Here is a 26,379-nt window from a genome sequence, read left to right on the forward strand (position 1 = left end):
CTATCAAATTATCAATGGCATTTTTTAATGGAACGAGAACAAAAAAATCTTAAAGTTTGTATTGAGACATAAAAGACCCTGAATAGCCAAAGCAATCTTGGGAAAGAAAAATGAAGCTAAAGAAATCATGCTCCCTGACTTCAGACTATACACTTCAAAGCACAGTTATCTACACAGTAGGGTACAGGCACAAAAACAGAAAGACAGGTAAATGGAATGGAATAAAAAGCCAAGAAACAAACCCATGCATCTATGGTAAGCTAATCTATGACAAAGAAGGCAAACTATAAAAAGGATAAAAAAACAGTCCCTTCAATAAATGGTGCCAGGAAAATTGGACAGCTACATGTAAAAAAAAAAAGAAATTAGAAAATTCTTTAAAACCACACACAAAAATAAACTTAACATAGATTAAGACCTAAATGTAAGATCACACACTATAAAACTCTTAGAGGAAAACACTGGCAAAACACTCTCACCAAAAGGGGGGTTCAGGGTTGGGAACTCATGTACACCTGTGGTGGATTCATGTCAATGTATGGCAAAACCAATACAGTATTATAAAGTAAAAAAAAAATAATAATAAATAAATAAATAAAGTAATGTTAAAAGAAAAAAAGTAACTGCATAGTTTTAAAAAAAATAACATTTCCTCCCCTCTTTCCTCCCCCATTTCCTCCCCTTCACTCCCTCAATTCTGTTTTGAGATAAACATGTTTTCTAGGTAGCACATTCTTTTAGACAGAATCTGTGTACAAAAAGCATATGTGTACAAAGGTGTACTTTTTTTTTTACTTTACAATATTGTATTGGTTTTGCCATACATCAACATGTTTTAATTATTGCATTCTGTGCTTACTGTTCTACATCTGTAGTTTGCATCTCTCAAGAAAAAGTGGATGTTGGCCTTTCATGTGATTAAACATAATAGAATAGGCACAGGTTAAAAAAAAAAAAAAAACTCTTGGAGGAAAACATTGGCAAAAGGCTCTCACCGAAAACTACAGCAATATATTTATGATCTATCTCCAAGAATAACGGAAATAAAAATAAAAATGAACAAATGAGAACTAAACTAAATGTTTTTGTACAGTTAAGGAATCATAAATAAATGAAAAGAGAACCCAAAACATGGGAGAAAACAATTGAAATGATGTGACCAACAAGGGATTAGTTTCCAAATTTTACAAACAGCTCATGTGACTTAATATCACAAAAAACAAACAACCCCATCAAAAATGGACAGAAGATCAAACAGGTACTTCTCCAAAGAAGATATACAGATGGCCAAGAGGCACATGAAAAGATGTTCAACATTACTAATTATTCAGTTCAGTTCAGTCGCTCAGTCATATCTGACTATTTGCAATCCTATGAACTGCAGCACACCAGGCCTTCCTGTCCCTCACCAACACTCAGAGCTTACTCAAACTCATGTCCATTGAGTCAGTGATGCCATCAAACCTTCTCATCCTCTGTCATACCCTTCTCCTCCTGCCTTCAATTTTCCACAGCATCAGGGTCTTTTCCAATGAGTCAACACTTCACATCAGGTAGCCAAAGTATTGGAGTTTCAGCTTCAGTATGAGCCCTTCCAATGAATATTCAGGACTGATTTCCTTTAGGATTGACTGGTTGGATCTCTTTGCAGTCCAAGGGACTCTCAAGAGTCTCCTCTAACACAACAATCCAGAAGTATCAATTCTTTGGCGATCAGCTTTCTTTATAGTCCAACTCTCACATCCACACATTATTACTGAAAAAAACCATAGCTTTGACTAGACGGACATCTGTCAGCAAAGTAACATCTTTGTTTTTTAATATGCTGTCTCAGTTCAGTTCAGTTGCTCAGTCATGTCCGACTCTTTACGACCCCATGAACCGGAGCATGCCATGCCTCCCTGTCCATCACCAATTCCCAGAACCACCCAAACCATTAACATTGTGTTGGTGATGCCACCCAACCATCTCATCCTCTGTCGTCCCCTTCTTCTCCAGCCCTCAATCTTCCCCAGTATCAGGGTCTTTTCAAATGAGTCAGCTCTCCACATCAGATGGCCGAAGTATTGGAGTTTCAGCTTCAACATCAGACCCTCCAATGAACACCCAGAACTGCTCTCCTCTAGGATGGACTGGTTGGATTTCTTTGCAGTCCAAGGGATTCTCAAGAGTCTTCTCCAATACCACAGGTCAAAAGCATTAACTCTTCAGTGCTCAGCTTTCTTTATACTCCAGCTCTCACATCCATACATGACTACAGGAAAAACCATAGCCTTGACTAGATGGACCTTTGTTGGCAAAGTAATGTCTCTGCTTTTGAATATGCTGTCTAGGTTGGTCATAACTTTCCTTTCAAGCAGCAAGCATCTTTTAATTTCATGGCTGCAATCACCATCCGCAATGGTTATGGAGCCCAGAAAAATAAAGGCAGCTACAGTTTCCACTATTTCCCCATCTATTTGCCATGAAGTGATGGGACCGGATGCCATGATCTTAGTTTTCTGAATGTTGAGTTTTAAGCAAATTTTTTCACTCTCCTCTTTTACTTTCATCAAGAGGCTCTTTAGTTCTTCACTTTCTGCCATAAGGGTGGTGTCATCTGCATATCTGAGGTTATTGATATTTCTCCTGGCAATCTTGATTCCAGCTTGTGCTTCATCCAGCCCAGCTTTTAGGATGGTCATAGCTTTTCTTCCTGTCTTTGAATTTCATGGCTGTAGTCACAATCTGCAGTGATTGTGGAGTCCAAAATATAAAGTCAGCCACTGTTTCCACTGTTTCCCCATCTATTTGCCATAAGTGATGGGACCGGATGCCATGATCTTAGTTTTCTGAATGCTGAGTTTTAAGCCAAATTTTTCACTCTCCTCTTTCACTTTCATCAAGAGGCTCTTTAGTTCTTCTTTGCTTTCTGCCATAAGGGTGGTGTCATCTGCACATCTGAGGTCATTGATATTTCTCCCGGCAATCTTGATTCCAGCTTGTGCTTCATCCAGCCCAGCGTTTCTCATGATGTACTCTGCATAGAAGTTAAATAAGCAGGGTGACAATATACAGCCTTGATGTACTCCTTTCCCTATTTGGAAACAGTCTGTTGTTCTATGTCCAGTTCTAACTGTTCCTTCCTGACCTGCATATAGGTTTCTCAAGAGGCAGGTCAGGTGGGCTGGTATTCCCATCTCTTTCAGAATTTTCCACAGTTTATTGTGATCCACACAGTCAAAGGCTTTGGCATAGTCAATAAAGCAGAAATAGATGTTTTTCTGGAACTCTCTTGCTTTCTCCATGATCCAGCAGATGTTGGCAATTTGATCTCTGGTTCCTCTGCCTTTTCTAAAACCAGCCTGAACATCATGGAATATTACTCAGCCATTAAAAAGAACAACATAATGCCATTTGCAGGAACATGGATGGACCTGGTGATTATCATACTGAGTGAAGTAAGTCAGACAGACATAAATATCATATTATATTGCTTATATGCAAAGTCTTATAAAAAATGATACAAATGAACTTACTTACAAAATAGAAACAAACTCATAGACTTAGAGAACCATGGTCACCAGGGGGTAAGAGTAGGAGGAAAGCGTAATAGAATTTGGAGCTGACATGTACACACTTCTGTATTTAAAGTGGATAACCAAGGACTGCTGTATAGCACAGGGAACTATGCTCAATATTCTGTAACAACCTAGTTGGGAAAATTGAAAAAACACATGTATATTTAGACACATGTATATTTATAACTGAATTGCTTTGTTGTACACCTGAAACTAACACAATATGGTTAATCAACTATACTGCAATATAAAATATAAAATTTTTAAAAAACTGATGAAAGAACTAAGGCTTGGAAAAATTCTATTATATAGCAGTTTTCCTCCAAGCAGTTCACTAACTGCAAATCAGTCAAGACAATCTCATGGGAAACTGGAATAAATGTATTAGATAGAGTCAGACATTATTTTAAAAAAACAGGACTCTACTTGAAATATATATATATATATATATTTAACTTGCAAATATCATTACCATATAAAATTAAACAGCTAACAAATTCCTACATACAAAAGAATGTTAAATATTTCCAATGTATTGTATTCATAAAAGCAAGTTTTACAAGGCAAACTTAAGGCACTACAAAATAAAGGTATATCTAGTGTGGGGAATAGCTCAGTTGGCAAAGAAACTGCCTGCAATGCAGGAGACCTGGGTTCGATTCCTGGGTCAGGAAGAGCCACTAGAGAAAGAAATGGCAACCCACTCCAGTATTCTTGCCTGGAGAATCCCATGGGTAGAGGAGCATGGCAGGCTGCAGACCATGAGGTCGCAAGAGTCAGACACAACTTAGTGACTAAACCACAATGTTTGTATATGGTAGATCATAACTAGACTTATCATGGTGATTATTTGAAATGTACAGAAATACTGAATCACTATGCTATGTAACAGAAACTAATACAGTGTTGTATAGGATGATTATAATTCAAAAACAAAATCAGAAAATGAGACAAGATCTGTGGTTATCAGAGACAGGGGGAGAAGAATTGAATGAAGGCAGTCAACATGTACAAAATTCCTATTATAAAATAAATAAGTTCTAGGGACATAATGTATAACATGACAAAATTAACACTGCTGTATGTTATATATGAAAGTTGTTAGAGTAAATCCTGAGTTCTCATCATAAGGAAAATTTTTTTCTAAATAGGTAAATGGAATGGAATAAAAAGCCCAGAAACAAACCCATGCATCTATATGAATAAATGGATGTTGACTAAACTCACTGTGGTAATCATGATATATATATATATAAGTGAGATCATTACACTATTCACCTTAAACTTGTACAGTGCTGTCAATTATAAAAAACTGGAAGAAAAAACTTTTTTCAGTGGTATACCTGGGATTTAATTCAGAACACCCATTAATTTATAGGCTTTTGTTAAACAATTGGTATTAGACACAATTATCTATAGGATGAAAATACTGTGAGTTTTAATAATGTTTCAGTAGATAACTTTCTTAAAAACACTTTACCTAAGAGGAGAACCTTCAGGGATACTAAGAAACTATATAGTGCTTTTTTTATCATTCATTTTTCCCTGCTGTAAGTCTAGAATTCTGTTACTTTGAAGGAATATTGAAGGACATAAATTAGAAAGCTTTTTATTTAACTATTCCTACTCTACCAAGGAAAGCAATGAAGGTTTAACAGTGTTTTGATAATATCTGAATTAAGCCCACTTGTACAAATACAAATCCACCTTTATTTTTATACTGTAAGTAAGGATAATTATTTCCAGGAAAAGGACAATTTGTTTAAAAAAAAAAAAAAGTCCTCCATTACGTGCAGATAGTATTTAGCAATCAACTGAACGATTATATCTACAGTCATAATACTTTCTCTGGAGACTGCCCTCTTAAGAGTTACAGCTGGTTTCTTGTATACATCAAAGGTATTAGTCGCCTTGCAAGTGTTCTCTTCTATGAAAAAGAGTATTTAAAATGTGAAAACAACTGTGTTCCAAATGAAATACAAAAGATTTTTACATAATATCATTAAAGGACCACCTTTTCTTGTGAATAATTTATAAAATCATTCAGAAAACAAATATTTCAACTAATTTGAAGCTATCAATAATCAAAGAGACCCTGGAAAGTGTTAAGTTTCACACCTGACTAGTATATAAATTGGTTTTGGTGAATATTTTTATATTAAATTATTTAAAAGTCTTTTTAAGAAGAGACAAAAAGAAGTCAGTTCATTAATCCTTGCAAGGAAGCCTACAATGATTATTTAGAAGTCTGGGATGTATTTACCTTTAAATTTGCTAGAAGTGACTTATATTGGAATCCTCCTAGAGTTGAGAAAAATTCTAATGAATAAAGAATGTACCTATGGCTGATTCATGTTGATGTATGGAAGAAACCAACACAATAGAAAGCAAATGTCCTCACATTAAAAATAAATAAAGTTTTTTAAAAAAAGAATATTTTTCATACTAGGAGGATAGACAGTGGAAAGCCAATAATAATAGTAGAATTAGCAATAATATCAATGATTAGACACATTCATGGCTCAGACAGTAAAGAATCTGTCTACTAATGCAGGAGACCTAGGTTCAATCCCTGGGTCAGGAAGATCCCTGGAGAAGGGCACGGCAACCCACTCCAGTATTCTCACCTGGAGAATTCCATGGACTGAGGAGCCTGGCTGGCTACAGTCTGTGAGGTCTCAAAGAGTCAGACATGACTCAGTGATGAACATTTTCACTTTCATGAAAGTAATATTTAGAAATAGACAAGTTAACATTATAACTTTATAGCTGTATGCCAGCCAAACAAAAAAATGACAAGAAATAATATTCAAATTTAACTTCCAGATTTAGTAAATAAATCAGGAGATGTACACTGTAGGATAAAAATAGTAAATTTAGCAATTTTCTTTGTGTTGCTAAAATATCTCTCTTTACTTTCATGGATAGATATAGTTATAACTCAAATACTACTAAAACTACAATAGACAAAAATTCAAATGGCAACAGTTTTCTGCAGTTCACAAACCTTTAGGCTGAGTATCAGACATAAAAGAAACGCCATCATCATCTCTTCGTTTTTCTTTAGTGTAAGAAGTCTGCTTTGCATAATTGTCTGTCTTACTTGATTGTGAACTGCTGCAAAACAAAATGATATTACACTCAATTCTTCTAAGCAAAAATAAATTTAGAAGCCAGCTGGCATATATTCAAGATAAAAATAACAGATCACAAATAAAGTCTTATACAGCAGAGTATGTGGTCTGAACAGTAGAAAGAATATTAAACTATGATTTGAAAAATAAGTTCTCATTCCTATTCTATCTTTAAATTCTCCATGTTCCTTTGAAAGAAAAAAACAAGAAATGTTCTATTCTTCCAAAATTGTGCACATGCAAAGTGAACAAAGAAAAATACAAGTGCTAAATATATCAAAGGGGTCTAAAAAGTAAACATTCCCTGAACACAAGAAAATTATAATCACACTTATGTGTAGTCAAAAAATAAGTCAAAAGTAATCGCTAATATGTTTTAAGCATAGTTCACGTATCAGAAGTTACATACAAAATAAAACTTAGGGTGTGGTAACAAATTTTACCTATAGAGAAAATAGTTTAAAATATAAGCTACTGGTTAAATATTTAAAATGTATTAAAAGCAAGTTTTGGATGATGAACATAATATCACTATTATGAAAACATAATACAATAATAGTATGGGACATTAATACCTACCCCACTTTCAGTAATTAGATCATCCAGACCCAGAAAAAAAAATCAATAAGGAATATTGGACTGAACCATAAACTTGATCAAACAGAACTAACATGTTTTTATAAAACATGAACATGAACACAGAACATTCTCCAGGATGTTTTAAGATAGGTCACAAAGCAAATCTTAGCAAACTTAAGACACACACACAAAAATCGTTCCCAATCACAAGAGCATAAAACAAGAAATCAATAAGAGGAAGTCTGCAAAGTTCAAAAAAATAGGAAGACTAAACAATGTGCTCCTGAAAATCAGTTGGCTAAAGAAGAAACCAAAAGGAAGATCAAGAAGTATCTTAAAACAAGTGAATACATAAGCAAAAACTTCAAAATCCATGAAATGTTCTACAAGGGAAGTTAATAGCAATAAAAGCTACATTAAAAAACAAGAAAGAACTCCAATGAAAAGCCTCACTTTGCACCTCTTGGAACCAGAAAAAAATACAAATTAAGCCGAAAGTGAGCAGAAGAAAAGAAACAATAAAGATCAGAGAAAAAGTAAATAAAAAAGAAATATGAAAGGCACTAGAAAAGACCAAAACTAAGAGCTTTTTTTTTAAGCAAACAAAACTGACAAACCTTTAGCTAGACAAACCAAGGAAAAAAAAAGACTCAAAGAAAAACAGATCTAAAGACTAATATGAATAATTATATGCCAAGTGAAGTCATTCAGTCATGCCCGACTCTTTACGACCTCATGGACAGTAGCCTGCACCAAGCTCCTCCGTCCATGGGATTTTCCAGGCAAGAGTACTGGAGTGGGTTGCCATTTCCTTCTTCAGGGAATCTTCCCGACCCAGGGATCGAACTCGGGTCTCCCACATTGTAGGCAGACGCTTTACCATCTGAGCCACCAGGAAAGTCCAATAATATGGATAACCTAAGAGCCAGTCCATCCTAAAGGAAATCAGTATTGAATACTCATTGGAAGGATTGATGCTGAAGCTGAAACACCAATACTTTGACCATCTGATGTGAAGAACTGACTGATTTGAAGACCCTGATGCTGGGAAAGATTGAAGGTGGAAGGAGAAGGGGACGACAGAGGATGAGATAGTTGCATGGCATCATTAACTCAATGGACATGAGTTTGAGTAAGTTCTGGGAGTTGGTGATGAACAGGGAAGCCTGGTGTGCTGCAGTCCAAGGGGTCACGAAGAGTCGGACACAACTGAGCGGCTGAACTGAACTGAAGAGCCAGTTATATGGAGGGGATAAAAAAACCTACTGGCTGGACTAAGGGCAAAAAGACAGAAGACTTGTACTGAGCTGGCCAAAAAAGTTTGTTCAGGTTTTTTTTCAGTACCATCTTATGCAAAAACATGACTTTTCTGGCCAACCCAATAAACAAATCATTACAACTAATAGTACAAAAATACAAAGTATTATAAGTGATGATTATAAAAAGTTATACATCAACAAATCATATAACCTAGAAGAAAGGGACAAATAATTAGAAACATACAACCTACCAAAATGTATTATGAAGAAAAAGAAAATCTGAACAGATCAATAACAAATATGGAGATTGAATTAGTAATCAAAAACCTTCCAATACAGAAAAGTTCAGGACCAAATGGTTTCACTGGCAATTCTATCAAATAAGAATTAATGCCAATCTTTCCCAAACTCTTTCGAAAAGTTTACGAGGAAAGTACACTTCTAAACTCAGTTTAAAAGGCCATCACTAATACCAAAGCTAGATAAGGACAGTACAGTAAAAGAAAAATATAAATCAAATACCCCTGATGCATAGGGATGCAAAAATTCTCATCAAATTATTAGGAAACCAAATTTGACATCACATTAAAAGAATCATACATCATGATCAAATGGGACTTATTCAGAGATGCAAGAATGGTACATCATACACGAATCAATCAATGTGATAAAGCACATAGGTAAAATGAAAGATAAAAATTATTTGATCCCTCAAAAGGTACAGAAAAAGCATCTAACAAAATTCAACATCCTTTCACTATAAAACTCAAAAACCTGGGTATATATGGCTGATTTGTGTCAATGTTTGGCAAAAACCAACATAATTCTGTAAAGCAATTATTCTTCAATTAAAAAATAAATTTAAAAAAACCTGGGTATAGAAGGAACATACTTCAACACAATAAAGGTCAGTATCAGAAATGATGTCAACATCATATGAAACACTGAAAGATTAAAAGCTTCTCCTCTAAAATGAAGAAGGGTACCCATTCTGATCACTCTTATTTAACACAGTACTAGAAATACTGGCTAGAAAAAGTTAAATATGAAAAAGAAATAAATAAAAGGAATCAATATCAGAAAGGAAGACATAAAACTGTCATCATTTGCAGATGATATGATCTTACAGAAAGAAAACCTTAAAAAATCCAACCAATAAAAAAAAGAACTATAAGAACTAATAAATGAATTCACTTAAGTTTCAGGATACAAAATCACTATACTACAATCAGTTGCATTTCTGAACACAAATAATGAACTATCTGAAAGAGAAATTGAGGGGAAAAATCCCACTTAAAACTACAGCAAAAAGAACAAAATTATAGTTAGATATAGTCTAGATGGAAAAAGAACTGTACACTGAAAACTATAAGACACTGATGAAAGAAACTGAAGAAAACACAAATAAATGGAATGATATTCTGTAATTAGAGATGGGAAAAAGTAATATTGTTAAAATGTTCATCCTATGCAAAGCAACCTACAGATTCAAAGCAATCTCTACTGACATATCAATGGCCTTTTTCACAGAAAGAGAACAATCTTAAAGTTTGCATGCAACCACTAAAGACCCCAAATAGAAAAGCTATCCCACGATGAAGGTCAGGAATGGTGGTGGTAAGGAGATACACCTCGTCCAAGGTAAGGAGCAGCGGCTGTGCTTTGCTGGAGCAGCCCTGAAGAGATACCCCACGCCCAAGGTAAGAGAAACCCAAGTAAGATGGTAGGTGTTTCAAGAGGGCATCAGAGGGCAGACACACTGAAACCATACTCACAGAAAACTAGTCAATCTAATCACACTAGGACCACAGCCTTGTCTAACTCAATGAAACCAAGCCATGCCTGCAGGGCAACCCAAGACAGGCGGGTCATGGTGGAGAGGTCTGACAGAATGTGGTCCACTGGAGAAGGGAATGGCAAGCCACTTCAGTATTCTTGCCTTGAGAACCCCATGAACAGTATGAAAAGGCAAAATGATAGGATACCAAAAGAGGAACTCCCCAGGTCAGTAGGTGCCCAATATGCTACTGGAGATCAGTGGAGAAATAACTCCAGAAAGAATGAAGGGATGGAACCAAAGCAAAAAGAATACCCAGCTGTGGATGTGACTGGTGATAGAAGCAAGATCCAATGCTGTAAAGAGCAATATTGCATAGGAACCTGGAATGTCAGGTCCATGAATCAAGGCAAATTGGAAGTGGTCAAACAAGAAATGGCAAGGGTGAACGTCGACATTCTAGGAATCAGCAAACTAAAATGGACTGAAATGGGTGAATTTAACTCAGATGACCATTATATCTACTACTGTGGGCAGGAATCCCACAGAAGAAATGGAGTAGCCATCATGGTCAACAAGAGAATCCGAAATGCAGTACTTGGATGCAATCTCAAAAACGACAGAATGATCTCTGTTCGTCTCCAAGGCAAACCATTCAATATCACGGTAACCCAAGTCTATGCCCCAACCAGTAACGCTGAAGAAACTAAAGTTGAACGGTTTTATGAAGACCTACAAGACCTTTTAGAACTAACACCCCAAAAAAGATGTCCTTTTCATTATAGGGGACTGGAATGCAAAAGTAGGAAGTCAAGAAACACCTGGAGTAACAGGCAAATTTGGCCTTGGAATGCAGAATGAAGCAGGGCAAAGACTAATAGAGTTTTGCCAAGAAAATGCACTGGTCATAGCAAACACTCTCTTCCAACAACACAAGAGAAGACTCTACACATGGACATCACCAGATGGTCAACATCAAAATCAGACTGATTATATTCTTTGCAGCCAAAGATAGAGAAGCTCTATACAGTCAACAAAAACAAGACCAGGAGCTGACTGTGGCTCAGATCATGAACTCCTTATTACCAAATTCAGACTGAAATTGAAGAAAGTAGGGAAAACCACTAGACCATTCAGGTATAACCTATATCAAATCCCTTTTGATTATACAGTAGAAGTGAGAAATAGATTTAAGGGCCTAGATCTGATAGATAGAGTGCCTGATGAACTATGGAATGAGGTTCATGACACTGTACAGGAGACAGGGATCAAGACCATCCCCATGGAAAAGAAATGCAAAAACACAAAATGGCTGTCTGGGGAGGGCTTACAAATAGCTGTGAAAAGAAGGGAGGCGAAAAGCAAAGGAGAAAAGGAAAGATATAAGCATCTGAATGCAGAGTTCCAAAGAATAGCAAGAAGAGATAAGAAAGCCTTCTTCAGTGATCAATGCAAAAAAAATAGAGGAAAACAACAGAATGGGAAAGACTAGAGATCTCTTCAACAAAATTAGAGATACCAAGGGAACATTTCATGCAAAGATAGGCTCAATAAAGGACAGAAATGTATGGACCTAACAGAAGCAGAAGATATTAAGAAGAGGTGGCAAGAATACACAGAAGAACTGTACAAAAAAGATCTTCATGACCCAGATAATCATGATGATGTGATCACTAATCTAGAGCCAGACATCTTGGAATGTGAAGTCAAGTGGGCCTTAGAAAGCATCACTACCAACAAAGCTAGTGGAGGTGATGGAATTACAGTGGAGCTATTTCAAATCCTGAAAGATGATGCTGTGAAAGTGCTGCACTCAATATGCCAGCAAATTTGGAAAACTCAGCAGTGGCCACAGGACTGGAAAAGGTCAGTTTTCATTCCAATTCCAAAGAAAGGCAATGCCAAAGAATGATCAAACTATTGCACAATTGCACTCATCTCACATGCTAGTAAAGGAATGCTCAAAATTCTCCAAGCCAGGCTTCAGCAATATGTGAACCGTGAACCCCCTGATGTTCAAGCTGGTTTTAGAAAAGGCAGAGGAACCAGAGATCAAACTGCCAACATCCGCTGAATCATGGAAAAAGCAAGAGAGTTCCAGAAAAGCATCTATTTCTGCTTTATTGACTATGCCAAAGCCTTTGACTGTGTGGAAAATTCTGAAAGAGATGGGAATACCAGACCACCTGACCTGCCTCTTGAGAAATCTGTATGCAGGTCAGGAAGCAACAGTTAGAACTGGACATGGAACAACAGACTGGTTCCAAATAGGGAAAGGAGTATGTCAAGGCTGTATATTGTCACCCTGCTTATTTAACTTATATGCAGAGTACATCATTAGAAACTCTGGGCTGGAAGAAGCACAAGCTGGCATCAAGATTGCCAGGAGAAATATCAATAACCTCAGATATGCAGATGACACCACCTTTATGGCAGAAAGTGAAGAGCTAAAAAGCCTCTTGATGAAAGTGAAAGAGGAGAGCGAAAACGTTGGCTTAAAGCTCAACATTCAGAAAACGAAGATCATGGCATCTGGTTGATTTCAATCCCTTCATGATTTCAAACTAAATTACAACTAAATTACAAAGCCACAGTAATCAAAACAATATAGAAAAATAGACATATAAATGACTGAAACAGAATAGAGAGCCAGAAATAAATCCATGCATGCGTGGTCAACTCATGTATGACAAAGGAGCCAAGAATACACCATGGGAAAAGGATAGTCTCTTCAATAACTGATGCTGGAAAAACTTGACAACCACATACAAAAGAATAAAACTGGACCAATATTTTATACCATATACAAACATCAACACATAGTAGATGAAAGACTTACATGTAAGACATGAAACCATAAAATTTCTAGGAAAAAACATGAGAGTAAACTGGTTTGGGCAGTGATTTTTTTAGATTAAACACCAAAACAAAAACAACAAAAGAAAATAAGTGGAACCACAAAGCTGTACAGTAAAGAAAAGTATCAACAAAATGAAAAAGCAACTTATGGAGCAGGAGAAAATAGTTTTAAGTCATCTATCTCATAAGGAAGTTAATATTCAAAATACATGATATATAAAGAATCCATACAACTCAACCAAAAAAAAACCAATTTCATTAAAATGTGGGCAGAGAAACTGAACAGAAGTTTCTCCAAAGACTACAAGCAACCAACAGGTACATGAAAAGGAGCTCAACATGCACTATCATCAGGGAAATGTATGTCAAAACCACAATGAAGTATAACTTCACAAATCTGAGAATGGCTATTACCAAAAGAGAAAAAACAAGTGTTGGAAAAGATATGGAGTGCTGTGGAAATGTAAATTAGTGCAGTCACTATGGAAAACAGTAGGAATATACCTCAAAAAATTAAAAATAGAACATACAGTCTAGTAATTCCACTTCTGGGTGTTTATGCTTAGGAAACAAAATCACTACCTCAAAAAGATACACACACCCCCATGTTCACTGAAGCATTATTTGCAATAACGAAGACATGGAAACAATGTAAGTGCACATCAATAGATGAAGGGATAAAGAAAATGTGTCATAAACACACAATGGGATATTTTTCAGTTATAAAAGACAAAGAAAGAAATCCTGCTATCTGTGACAGCATTAGTGAGCCTTGAGGGCATTATGCTAAGTGAAATGAGAGAAAGACAAATAGTGTATGACTTCACTTATGTGGGGAATCTAAATTTAAAAACAAACCAACGCATGCATAGACACAGACAACAGGTTGGCGGTTACTAGAGCCAGGAGCATGAAATGACTGCAGGTGATAAAAAGGCAAAGTTTCCAGTTATAAAAAAGAAAAAACGTCTTGGGGATGCAAGGTACAGCATGATGACTATAGGTAATAACTAATAACAACAGTGTACTGTATATTCGAAAGTTGCTAAGATAGTAGATCTTACAAGTTCTCATCACAAGAAAAAAAAGTGTAACCACGTGTGGTGATGGATGTTAACTAAACTTACTGTTCATCATTTTGCAATATATACATATATGAGATCATTATGTTGTACATCTAAAATTAATACAATATTCTGCAGTAACATATCAATAAAATTAATTCAGTTAAAAAAGACAAAATGAAAAAATTGAGAAAGCAAGTTGGTACTAATTAGAGTAGCCATAAAATTAATTAAGTCTTTACCAACAATCTTCTCACCCATGATAATTATTAACAAAACAACTCATTATGGTATTACTTAACTGGGTAAAAATTCTGAAAATAAAAACTTTTTAAATAAAAAACTATCAAATTATTAACCTACAGCCTTCCTTTATAGTATAATATATAGCAATTACTACATTTTCAACAGTATTTAACAACATAGAATCCTAAATTTTATTGAAGTATAGTTGATTTACAATGTTGTGTTAATTTCTAGTGTACAGCAAAGTGATTCAGTTATACATGTTGTGTATATATTCTTCTTCATACTCTTTTCCATTATGGTTTATCACAGGATACTGAATACAGTTCCCTGGCTATACAGCAGGATACTGTTCTTTATCCATCCTATATGCAATAGTTTGCATCTGCTAATCTCAAACTTCCAATCCTTCCCCACTCCCTTAGAAATTTTTACATTTATAAAAGTACTAAAAAAATCAGCAAGAATAAATCAAGGATCTTTGTACCATAAAATATGAAATATATACTAAGTGACCTCAGGAAAATTGCAGAGTAGGAACGACCTGCCACGTTCTCGTCTAGACAACAACACTGGCAGAATCCGATGAACTGTGGAGTTCTGGAGTCTACTCAAGGCTTGAAACTTCTAGCCAAAAGGTTCAACAGAAACTTTGGTCAATTAAGGCAGTTTGGATGGTAGCAGTTACCTATACCCAGCTCTGAGACAAGTAGCCAAGTCCAAGTTCTTAGAACAGTTTGCACAGGCTTACAATCACCAAGATGAGCAATAAGGCCATCTTTCAAACACTGGGAATCTGTATTCTGTGACCACTGATTGCTGTCTCTGATTATGGAAAAGGAGACATAGAGACAGGCAGCCATTGCTGTAACAACCATCACCATGTTGCAACAGTCTCCCCATTCAGCTAAAACAACATGCAGGAGATTTAAAGAGCTAGCACCTATTTTGTTCTATTTCTTCCCTTCATTTTTCCTATTTCCTCCTTATGGGAAATAAATATTTAAGGACTAAGATATTAAAAAGTAATAACATTACAAGGAAATTTAGAAAGTCACAAACATGACCATGGAAAGACAAAGGCTCAGAAAAGACATGGAAAGACCTGGAATGGGGACATATTGCAACAATTTTAAAAACTAAGCAAACGAAGGGAAAAAAATCCAGCAAATGCTGGGGAAGGGGGAGAATCTGACTTTCAAACTTTGCATCTTATAATATCCAAATGTCAAGTTTTCAACAACAACAATAAAAAAAATCACATGGCATTCAAAGAAACAGGAAAGAACGGCCAATTCAAAGGAAAAAACAAAAACTAATAAACAGAAACTGTCCCTAAAAAAAAAAAAAAAAGCAGATGGCAAACTCAATAAGCAAAGACATTAAAATGACTATCTTTAAGATCCTCAGGGACCTGCCTGGCAGTTCAACAGTTAAGAGTTGCACTTCCAATGCAGGGAACGCAGGTTCAACCCCTGGTCAGGGAACTACGATTCCCACATGCTGCACAGCATGGTGAAAAAGGAAAGAAAGAGACACAGACAGACAGAAAGAAAGAAAATCTTTAACAAAATCAAGAAAATGATTTGTGACAAGATGAAAATATCAATAAAAGACAAATGAACCAAAAGGAAATTCTGGAGCTAAAAATGTACAATAACTGAAATGAAAATTTTATCAGAGAGATTCAAAAGCCGATTTGAGCAGGCAGAAGAAACAACTAGTAAACTTGAAAATATGACCATAAAAAGGACCAAATCTGAGGAACAGAAAGAAGAAAAACTTAAAAGTAAACAGAACCTAAGGGACCTATGGGACACCAAGAAAGGGACTAATATACACATTGCTGGTATCTCAGAGGAGAAGAGAGAGAAAAGGGCAAAGACATTATTTAAATAAATAATCACCAAAGAAGTCCAAATTTGATGAAAGGCATGAATATAAATATCCAAGAAACCCAAGGAACTAAGCATAAAGTAAACTGAATGAGACCTATATCAAGAAATGTTATAATTAAATTGTCCAAAGACAAAGGCAAAGAGAGAACTCTTTCTTGAAAGCACAAAGAAAAAAGTGACTCATCACACACAAAAGATCCTCAATAAGATTATGAGAAGATTTCTTATCAAAAACCATGCTGGCCAGAAAACACTGAATTGGTATATTCAAAGGAAAAAAATCTGTCAATAAGGAATTCTATATCTGACCATACTATCCTTCAAAAATGAGAACAAAATCAAGACATTCTAAGATAAACAAATCTAGATAGCACATTAAAAAACAGAGACATCACTTTGCCAACAAAGGTCCACATAGTCAAAGTTACAGTTTTTCCAACAGTTGTGTATGGATGTGAGAGCTGGACCATAAAGAAGGCTGAGCGCCAAAGAATTAATGCTTTTGAACTGTGGTGCTGGTGAAGACTCTTGAGAGTGCCTTGAACTGCAAGGAGATCCAACCAGTCCATTCTGAAGGAGATCAGCCCCAAATACTCATTGGAAGGACTGAGGCTGAAGTTCTAGTACTTTGGCCACTGGCTGTGAAGAGTCAACTCTTTCGGAAAAGATCCTAAATGAGGAGAAAGACTGAAGGCAAAATGAAAAGGAAGCAGTAGAGAATGAGATGGTTAGAAAGCATCACCTACTCACGGGACAGGAATTTGAACAAACTCTGGGAGATAGTGGAGGACGCAGGAAAAATTCTCAATAAAATACCCCAAATGGTTTATATTGTTATATATCCTAACCACATGGTTCCTGGGATGAAAGGATGGTTCAACATACCAGAATTTATCAATGTAATAGCCTGGTATGTCACAGTCAATGGGGTCACAAAGAGTTGGAGATGACTTGGTGACTGAACAGCAACAATAACAAAGGTAAACAACAGCTGAGGAAAATCATTACCACTATAAGTAAAACCAGCCCTGTAAGAAAAACTAAAAATAACCGGTAAAAGTAAATCCATCAGTTCAGTTCAGTTCAGTCGCTCAGTCGTGTCCGACTCTTTGAGTCCATAGATAATTATAAAATCTACTATTACTGTAACTGGTTTATAATATGCCATTTGTTTTATACATGATTTAAGAAACTACTACATTCTTTAAATTATTAGACTATGCTTTTGAACAAACAACACATGAAGATATAATTTTATGACATCAATGACTTAAAAGTATGTGAGGGCAGAGCTATAAAGGAGCACAGTTCTGAATGTTAATGAAATTAAGCTGGTATAAATTAAAACATGGTTCTTGGGATGCAAGGCTGGTTGAACATACAAGAATCTATCAAAATAATACACCACATTAACAAAATGAAAGAGGAAAACTACATGGTCATGTCAATTCATACAGAAAAAGTACTTCGCAAAATTCAGTACCCTTTCCTGATGACTAAAAAATGAAACTCAACAATCTAATTATCTAATCTAATCTAAATTACCTACATCATCATAGAAAAAATCATATATGAAAAACACACAGTAAACATCAAACTCAATGATGAATGATGGACAGCTTTTCTTCTAGAGAAACGAATAAGACCAGGATGACCACTTTCACCACTTCCAGTCAACACAAACAGAAGTTCTAGCCAGAGCAATTATACAAGAAAAATAAACATAAAAGCATTGAAACTGGAACAAAATACTCTGTGTTTACAGATGATATGATCTTGCATGTAAGAAACTCTAAAGATTATACACATACATAAACATAAAAAATGATTAGGGGTAATAAACAAAAGAAGAAATTAAGGAAATAATTCTACTTACAATAGCTTCAAGGAGAGAAAAAACTTAGCACTTAACCAAGGAGACAAAAGATTTGCAAAACGAAAATTATAAAACATGGCTAAAAGAAATTAAAGAATATATTAATAAATGGAAACACAACCCATGTTCATGGATTAGAAGACTTAATATTATTAAGATGTCAATACTACCTAAAGCAATCTACAGATCAATGCAATCTTATCAAAACCACAGTGACATTTCTTGCAGAAATTAAAAAAAACTTATCCTAAAATGTATACGAACCAGAGATCAAACTGCCAACATCCGCTGGATCATGGAAAAAGCAAGAGAGTTTCAGAAAAACATCTACTTTTGCTTTATTGACTATACCAAAGCCTTTGACCGTATGGATCACAATAAACTGTGGAAAATTCTGAAAGAGATGGGAATACCAGACCACCTGACATGCCGCTTGAGAAATCTGTATGCAGGTCAGGAAGCAACAGTTAGAACTGGACATAGAACAACAAACTGGTTACAAATAGGAAAAGGAGTACGTCAAGGCTATATATTGTCACCCTGCTTATTTAACGTATATGCAGAGTACATCATGAGAAACGCTGGGCTGGATGAAGCACAAGCTGGAATCAAGATTGCCGGGAGAAATATCAATAACCTCAGATATGCAGAGGACCCCATCCTTATGGCAGAAAGTGAAGAAGAACTAAAGAGCCTCTTGATGAAAGTGAAAGAGGAGAGCGAAAAAGTTGGCTTAAAGCTCAACATTCAGAAAACTAAGATCATGGCATCTGGTCCCATCACTTCATGGCAAATAGATGGGGAAACAGTGAAAACAGTAGTTGACTTTATTTTTCTGGGCTCCAAAATCATTGTGGATGGTGATTGCAGCCATGAAATTAAAAGACACTTGCTCCTTGGAAGGAAACTTATGACCAACCTAGACAGCACATTAAAAAGTTGCACATTTGTGCAACTGTGGTGTTGGAGAAGACTCTTGAGAGTTCCTTGGACTGCAAGAAGATCCAACCAGTCCATCCTAAAGGAGATCAGTCCTGGGTGTTCATTGGAGGGACTGATGTTGAAGCTGAAAGTCCAATACTTTGGCCACCTCATGCAGAGAGCTGACTCATTTGAAAAGACCCTGTTGCTGGGAGGGATTGGGGGCAGAAGGAAAAGGGGACGACAGAGGATGAGATGGCTGGATGGTATCACCGACACAATGGACATGGGTTTGGGTGGATTCTGGGAGTTAGTGATGGACAGGGAGGCCTGGCATGCTGTGATTCATGGGTCACAAAGAGTCGGACACGACTGAGTGACTGAACTGAACTGAACTGAAAATGTATATACAACAAGAGTCAAAACAATCTTCAACATATTTGGAGGGATCAAACTCCCTGATTTCAAAACTTACTACAAAGCTATAATAATCAACACATATGGTACTAGCATAAAGACAAATATGGAGACCAAAGGAATACAATAGCACCCAGAAATAAAGCCACACATATATGGTCAAATGATTTTCAAATGGCTGCTAAGTCCTTTCAATGGGTAAAGCACAGCTTTTTCAACAAATGATGCTGGAAAAACTGAATACCCACATGCAAAAGAATGAAGAAGGATGCTTACCTAATACTCTTACACAAAAGTTAGCTCAAAATGGATTAAAGGCCTAAAAGCATAAACTGAAACTATAAAACTCTTAGCATAAGGGAAAATGTTCAAGACATTGGATATGGGAGTATTTTCTTGGATATGACATCAAATAGAAACACAGATAAACTGGACTTCATCAAAATGAAAACTTCTGGGGGCTTCCCTGATGGTCCAGTGGTTGAGACTCCATGGATCCACTGCAGTGGGCATGAACGAGTTCAATCCCTGGTCACGGAACTAAGATCCTGTGTGCCACATGGCATTACCGAAAAAAAATTTTTCAATTAAAAAACAACTGAAACTTCTGTACATCAAATGGCAGTAACAATAAGAGTAAAAAGACAACCCACAAAATGGGAGATATATTTGGAAATCATACTTTATGATTATATTAATATTCAGAATAGAGAGAACTTCCAAACTCACAGATAAAAACAACCTGATTCATCAATGGGCAAAGGACTTGAATACACATTTCTCCAAAGAAGATACATGAATGGCCAATAAACACATGAAAAAGATGTTCAATAACACTAAAACCACGTCAAAACCCCAATAAGATATCGGTTCACATCCACTGGAATGATTACCATGTAAACATAGTAAATATCAAGCATTACAAAGGATGTGAAAAAAACCAGGACCCTTGTGCACTGCTGTGGCAATGTAAAATGATGTAGTTTTACATTCACAGAGAACAGTAGGGTGGTTCTCCAAAAAATTAATAATAGAATTATAGGATCCAGAAATTCCATTTTCAGAAATACACCCAAAAGAACTGAAAGTATATAGAAACGCAGATAAATGTACACTGATGTTCATAACAGTGTTACTATACACAATCATCTACAGGTGGAAGCAACCCAAGTACCTATAAACATTTGCAGAAGACTCCAGAAAGGCAAAAAGGAATCAACACTTCAATTAAAAAAGTTATCTCCAGCCAGTTGTTCTGGGTCTAATACCTCATTTTTAAAAATCATAAATTAAAACATCAGCTGACTAACCTATTTTTATACTTCAGGTTGAGGTGGTCTTCCCAAGAGCAAATCAAAACCAGGAGTCAAAAACTGACAGATTTTACAAAATAAAACTTTTAAGTCTCAGTGCCACAGAAGTTACTATAAACAAAGTAAAATTACAAAAACAAACTTGAAAAAAATTTTTCCCATACATATAACAAAGAGGTAATACCTTTCATAAGAGTTCTTACAAATTAGTAAGAAACAAATGAAACACCCAATACACAAAAGACTTAAGAGAAAACTCATGTAAGAAATACAAAATCCACGGCCATGGTTCACAGGTAAAGAATCTGTCTGCCAATGCAAGAGACACAGGTTTGATCCCTGATCCAGGAGGATCCCACAGGCCTTGGACAACTAAGTCTGTGCATCACAGCTGCTGAGCCTGTGCTCCACAGCCCTTAACCCACAACTACTTAGCCCACAAGCTACAACTACTAAAGCCTGTGCATCCTGGAGCATGTGCTCCACAACAAGAAGCCACCGCAGTGAGAAGCCATGTACCACAACCGGAGAGTAGCTCTGTCTTGCCGCCACTAGAGAAAGCCTGCGTGCAGCAAGCAAGCCATCCAGCCATCTCATCCTCTGTCAACCCCTTCTCCTGCCACCTTCAATCTTTCCCAGCATCAGGGTCTTTGCTAATGAGTCAGTTTTTAGCATCAAGTGACCAAAGTATTGGAGCTACACTTTCTGCATCAGTCCTTCTAATGAGCATTCAGAACTGATTTCCTTCAGGACTGACTGGATTGACCTTGGAGTCCAAGGGACTCTCAAGAGTCTCCTCCAACACTATAAAAGCATCAATTGACGCTCAGCTTTCTTTATGGTCCTACTCTCACATCCATACACGACTGTAGGAAAAACCATAGCTTTGACTAGATGAACTGTGTCAGGAAAGCAATGTCTCTGCTTTTTAATATGCTGTCTAGGTTGGTCATAGCTTTTCTTCCAAGGAGCAAGCATCTTTTCTTTTCATGGCTGCAGTCACCATCTGCAGTGATTTTGGAGCCCAAGAAAATAAAGTCTAGTCTCTCAGTGTTTCCACTGTTTCACCATCTATTTGCAATGAAGTGATAGGACCAGATGCCATGATCTTAGTGTTCTGGATGCTGAGTTTTAAGTCAGCCTTTTCACTCTCCTCTTTCACTTCCATCAGGAGGCTCTTTAGTTCCTTTTTGTTTTCTACCATAAGGGTGGTATCATTTGCATATCTGAGATATTGATATTTCTCCTGGCAATCTTACTTGCAACTTGTGCTTCATCCAGCCTGGCATTTTACATGATGTACTCTGTGTATAGGCTAAATAAGCAGAGTGACAATATACAGTCTTGACATACTCCTTTTCCAATTTGGAACCACACCATTGTCCCATGTCCAGTTCTAAGTGTCACTTCTTGACCTGCATACGGATTTCTCAGGAGGCAGGTAAGGTGGTCTGGTATTCCCATCTCTTTCAGAATTTTCCACTGTTGTGATCCACACAGTCAAAGGCTTTGGCATAGTCAATAAAGCAGAAGTAGATACTTTTCTAGAACTCTCTTGCTTTCTTGATGATCCAATGTATGTTGAAAATTTGATCTCTTGTTCCTCTGCCTTTTCTAAACCCAGCTTGAACATCTGGAAGTTTACAGTTCATGTATTGCTGAAGCCTGGCTTGGAGAATTTTGAGCATTTCTTTACTAGAATGTGAGATGAGTGCAATTGTGTGGTAGTTTGAGCATCCTTTGGCATTGTCTTTCTTTGGGTTTGGAATGAAAACTGACCTTTTCCAGTCCTGTGGCCACTGCTAAGTTTTCCAAATTTGCTGGCATACTGAGTGCAGCGTTTTCACAGCATCATCTTTTAGGACTTGAAATAGCTCAACTGGAATTCCATCACCTCCACTAGCTTTGTTCGTAGTGATGGTTCCTAAGGCCAACTTGACTTCGCACTCCAGGATGTCTGGCTCTAGGTGAGTGATCATGCCATCGTGCTTATCTGGGTCATTTAGATCTTTTTTTGTATAGTTCTTCTGTGTATTCTTGCCACCTCTTCTTAATATCTTCTGCTTCTGTAGGGCCATACCTTTTTTGTCCATTATTGTACCCATCTTTGCATGAAATGTTCCCTTGGCATTTCAGATTTTCTTGAAGAGATCTCTAGTCTTTCCCATTCCATTGTTTTCCTCTATTTCTTTGCACTGATCACTTAAGGTTTTCTTATCTCTCCTTGCTATTCTTCGGAACTCTGCATTCAGATGGGTGTATCTTTCCTTTTCTCCTTTGCCTTTCGCTTCTCTTCTTTTCTCAACTATTTGTAAGGCCATTTTGCCTTTTGGGATTTCTTTTTCTTAGGAATGGTTTTGATCACCATCTTCTATACAATGCCATGAACCTCCATCCATAGTTTTTCAGACAGTCAAGTCAGTCAGTCAGTTCAGTCACTCAGTCGTGTGCGACTCTTTGAGACCGTATGAATCACAGCATGCCAGGCCTCCCTGTCCATCACCAACTTCCACAGTTCACTCAAACTCATGTCCATCAAGTCAGTGATGCCATCCAGCCATCTTATCCTCTGTCGTCCCCTTCTCCTCCTGCTCCCAACCCCTCCCAGCAACAGAGTCTTTTCCAATGAGTCCACTCTTCGTATGAGGTGGCCAAAGTATTGGACTTTCAGCTTCAGCATCAGTCCTTCCAATGAACACCCAGGACTGATCTCCTTTAGGATGGACTGGTTGGATCTCCCTGCAGTCCAAGGGACTCTCAAGAGTCTTCTCCAACACCACAGTTCAAAAGCATCAATTCTTCAGTGCTCAGCTTTCTTCACCGTCCAACTCTCACATCCATACATGACCACTGGAAAAACAATAGCCTTGACTAGATGGACCTTTGTTGTCAAAGTAATACCTCTGCTTTTCAATAGGCCATCTAGGTTGGTGATTATTTTCCTTCCAAGGTGTAAGCATCTTTTAATTTCATGGCTGCAATCACCATGTGCAGTGATTTGGGAGCCCCCCAAAATAAAGTCTGTCAGTGTTTCCATTGCTTCCCCATCTATTTCCCATGAAGTGATGGGACCAGATGCCATGATCTTCGTTTTCTGAATGTTGAGCTTTAAGCCAACTTTTTTGCTCTCCTCTTTCACTTTCATCAAGAGGCTTTTTAGCTCCTCTTCACTTTCTGCCATAAGGGTGGTGTCATCTGCACATCTGAGGTTACTGATATTTCTCCCAGCAATCTTGATTCCAGCTTGTGCTTCCTCCAGCCCAGCGTTTCTCATGATGTACTCTGCATAGAAGTTAAATAAGCAGGGTGACAATATACAGCCTTGACCTACTCCTTTTCCTATTTGGAACCAGTCTGTTGTTCCATGCCCAGTTCTAACTGTTCCTTCCTGACCTGCATATAGGTTTCTCAAGAGGCAGGTCAGGTGGGCTAGTACTCCCATCTCTTTCAAAATTTTCCACAGTTTATTGTGATCCACACAGTCAAAGGCTTTGGCATAGTCAATAAAGCAGAAATAGGGTTTTGCTGGAATTCTCTTGCTTTTTCCATGACCCACTGGATGTTGGCAATTTGATCTCTAGTTCCTCTGTCTTTTCTAAAACTAGCTTGAACATCTGGAATTTCACAATTCACGTACTGCTAAAGCCTGGCTTGGAGAATTTTGAGCATTACTTTACTAGCTGCAAAGTAAATTGAGATGAGTGCAATTGTGTGGTAGTTTGAGCATTCTTTGGCATTGCCTTTCTTTGGGATTGGAATGAAAACTGACCTTTTCCAGTCCTGTGGCCACTGCTGAGTTTTCCAAATTTCAGACACTCTATCAGATCTAATCCATTGAATCTATTTGTCAGTTCCACTGTATGTTACCACATAATACTGTGTAAGGGATTTGGTCTTAGTCACATAAGGCATTTTTCCTGAGTTGTTACGGCAACAATCTTTAAGCCTAGCTTAAAGCCCAGAGCTAATGATTACACAACAAAACAACTCATCCTGCTCAAGAGTATGTTCTTCCTTAAGTTCCGTACTAATGGTAAAATATGGTAATATAACAAAAAATGTAGGGCTTCCCTGGTGGCTCAGAGGTTCAAGCGTCTGCCTCTAATGTGGGAGACCTGGGTTTGATCCTGGGTCGGGAAGATCCCCTGGAGAAGGAAATGGCAACCCACTCCAGTATTCTTGCCTGGAGAATCCCATGGACGGAGGAGCCTGGTGGGCTACAGTCCATGGGGTCGCAAAGAGTCGGACACAACTGAGTGACTTAACAAAAATGTACCTTGCTAAGGACATGTTTCTCCTTAACAAAACCTTATGACTAATCTTGTTATCTTGTGGGAGTGGGTCTGGTAAAACCTTTACAACCTTGAGACATTCTTTTGATTTACTGTTAATAACCAGCTCAAAAAGTATACAGCTCCCTTGCTAAGACTAGTGATGGGGCACTCTCTGTCCCTCTTCTGATGTCTACATCAGAAGCTTTCTCTATCCTTTTTCACTGTAATAAAACTTCTGCCACACAAAAGCTCTAAGTGATCAAGCCTGGTCCCTGGTCCCCAAACTAAATCTTCTTCAGAGATCATGAATTCATGAATCTGATATCTGTAAGCTACTGTAAGCTACCAGTATCTCTCCTCACTGTCTAGTATAGGACAAAGATATAAACACTTTTAGTGCAAAATGATAAAATGCATTTCTACTACCTCTGATTATGCATTAAATTTATTAGTAACTGGATAATGCCACTGAAACGCTCTTTTTTTTTTCCAGCAAATTCAGAAAAAGGATAAAGTTAACATTGTTGCTAAGTAGAATCTAAGTGAAACACAAAATATTCTCCAAAAGAAAAAAAAACTCATAAAATTTATGCTAATAAGAAATAAACAGAATTTATAAAAACAGAATGTTATAAAGTAAGAAATTTATTATAGATACTTTAAAAGGTAACTATGAATACTCTTCAATGTAATTAGCCTTAAAAGAGAAATACAAACCAGAAGTTATGTTTGGATGATTAGGGGTAGAAAGGCAATTAAGATTGGATCAACAATTTTTCACTCAGATCAAAACTATTTATTGTATTGTTAGAAAGCAGAAAATAAAATAGAGTTTCACAGTAAATGAAAGTTAAAATATCTAGTACTATGTACTAACTGACATCCCTGAGCTTTTTAACCACAATTTTTTTTTCGTATTTACAACCACCATATGAGCCTCTCCTAGTACTTTGCTACAAAGTAGTTCAGTCAGGTCCAACTCTTTGTGACCATATGGACTGTAGCCCACCAGGCTCCTCCGTCCATCGGATTCTCTAGGCAAGAATACTGGAGTGATTGCCATGCCCTCCTCCAAAGGATCTTCCCAACCCAGGGACTGAACCCTTGTCTCAGGCATCTCCTGCACTGGCAGGTGGGTTCTTTACTACCAGTGCCACTTGGCACTGCTGATTTCCATTACTCTTATTAGTACAGTTAAACTA

General features: G+C 37.0%; 1 protein-coding gene across 17 annotated transcripts in view; it reads right to left on the reverse strand.

Annotated features, from left to right (window-relative positions):
• Positions 1 to 26,379, reverse strand: part of SENP7 (SUMO specific peptidase 7) — a 163,362-nt gene that overhangs the window by 50,594 nt on the left and 86,389 nt on the right. For 12 of the 17 annotated variants that reach the window (XM_069551968.1, XM_069551958.1, XM_069552027.1 and 9 more), the window contains one exon: positions 6,568 to 6,677. In XM_069551968.1, coding sequence (XP_069408069.1) covers positions 6,568 to 6,677 — 110 coding nt within the window. Of the gene's footprint in view, positions 1 to 6,559; positions 6,678 to 26,379 lie in introns of those variants that run through there. The other 5 variants (XM_069552042.1, XM_069552077.1, XM_069552051.1 and 2 more) reach the window with 2 other exon arrangements.

This window comes from Ovis canadensis, chromosome 1 (assembly GCF_042477335.2).
Source record: "Ovis canadensis isolate MfBH-ARS-UI-01 breed Bighorn chromosome 1, ARS-UI_OviCan_v2, whole genome shotgun sequence".
Lineage (NCBI taxonomy): Eukaryota > Metazoa > Chordata > Mammalia > Artiodactyla > Bovidae > Ovis > Ovis canadensis.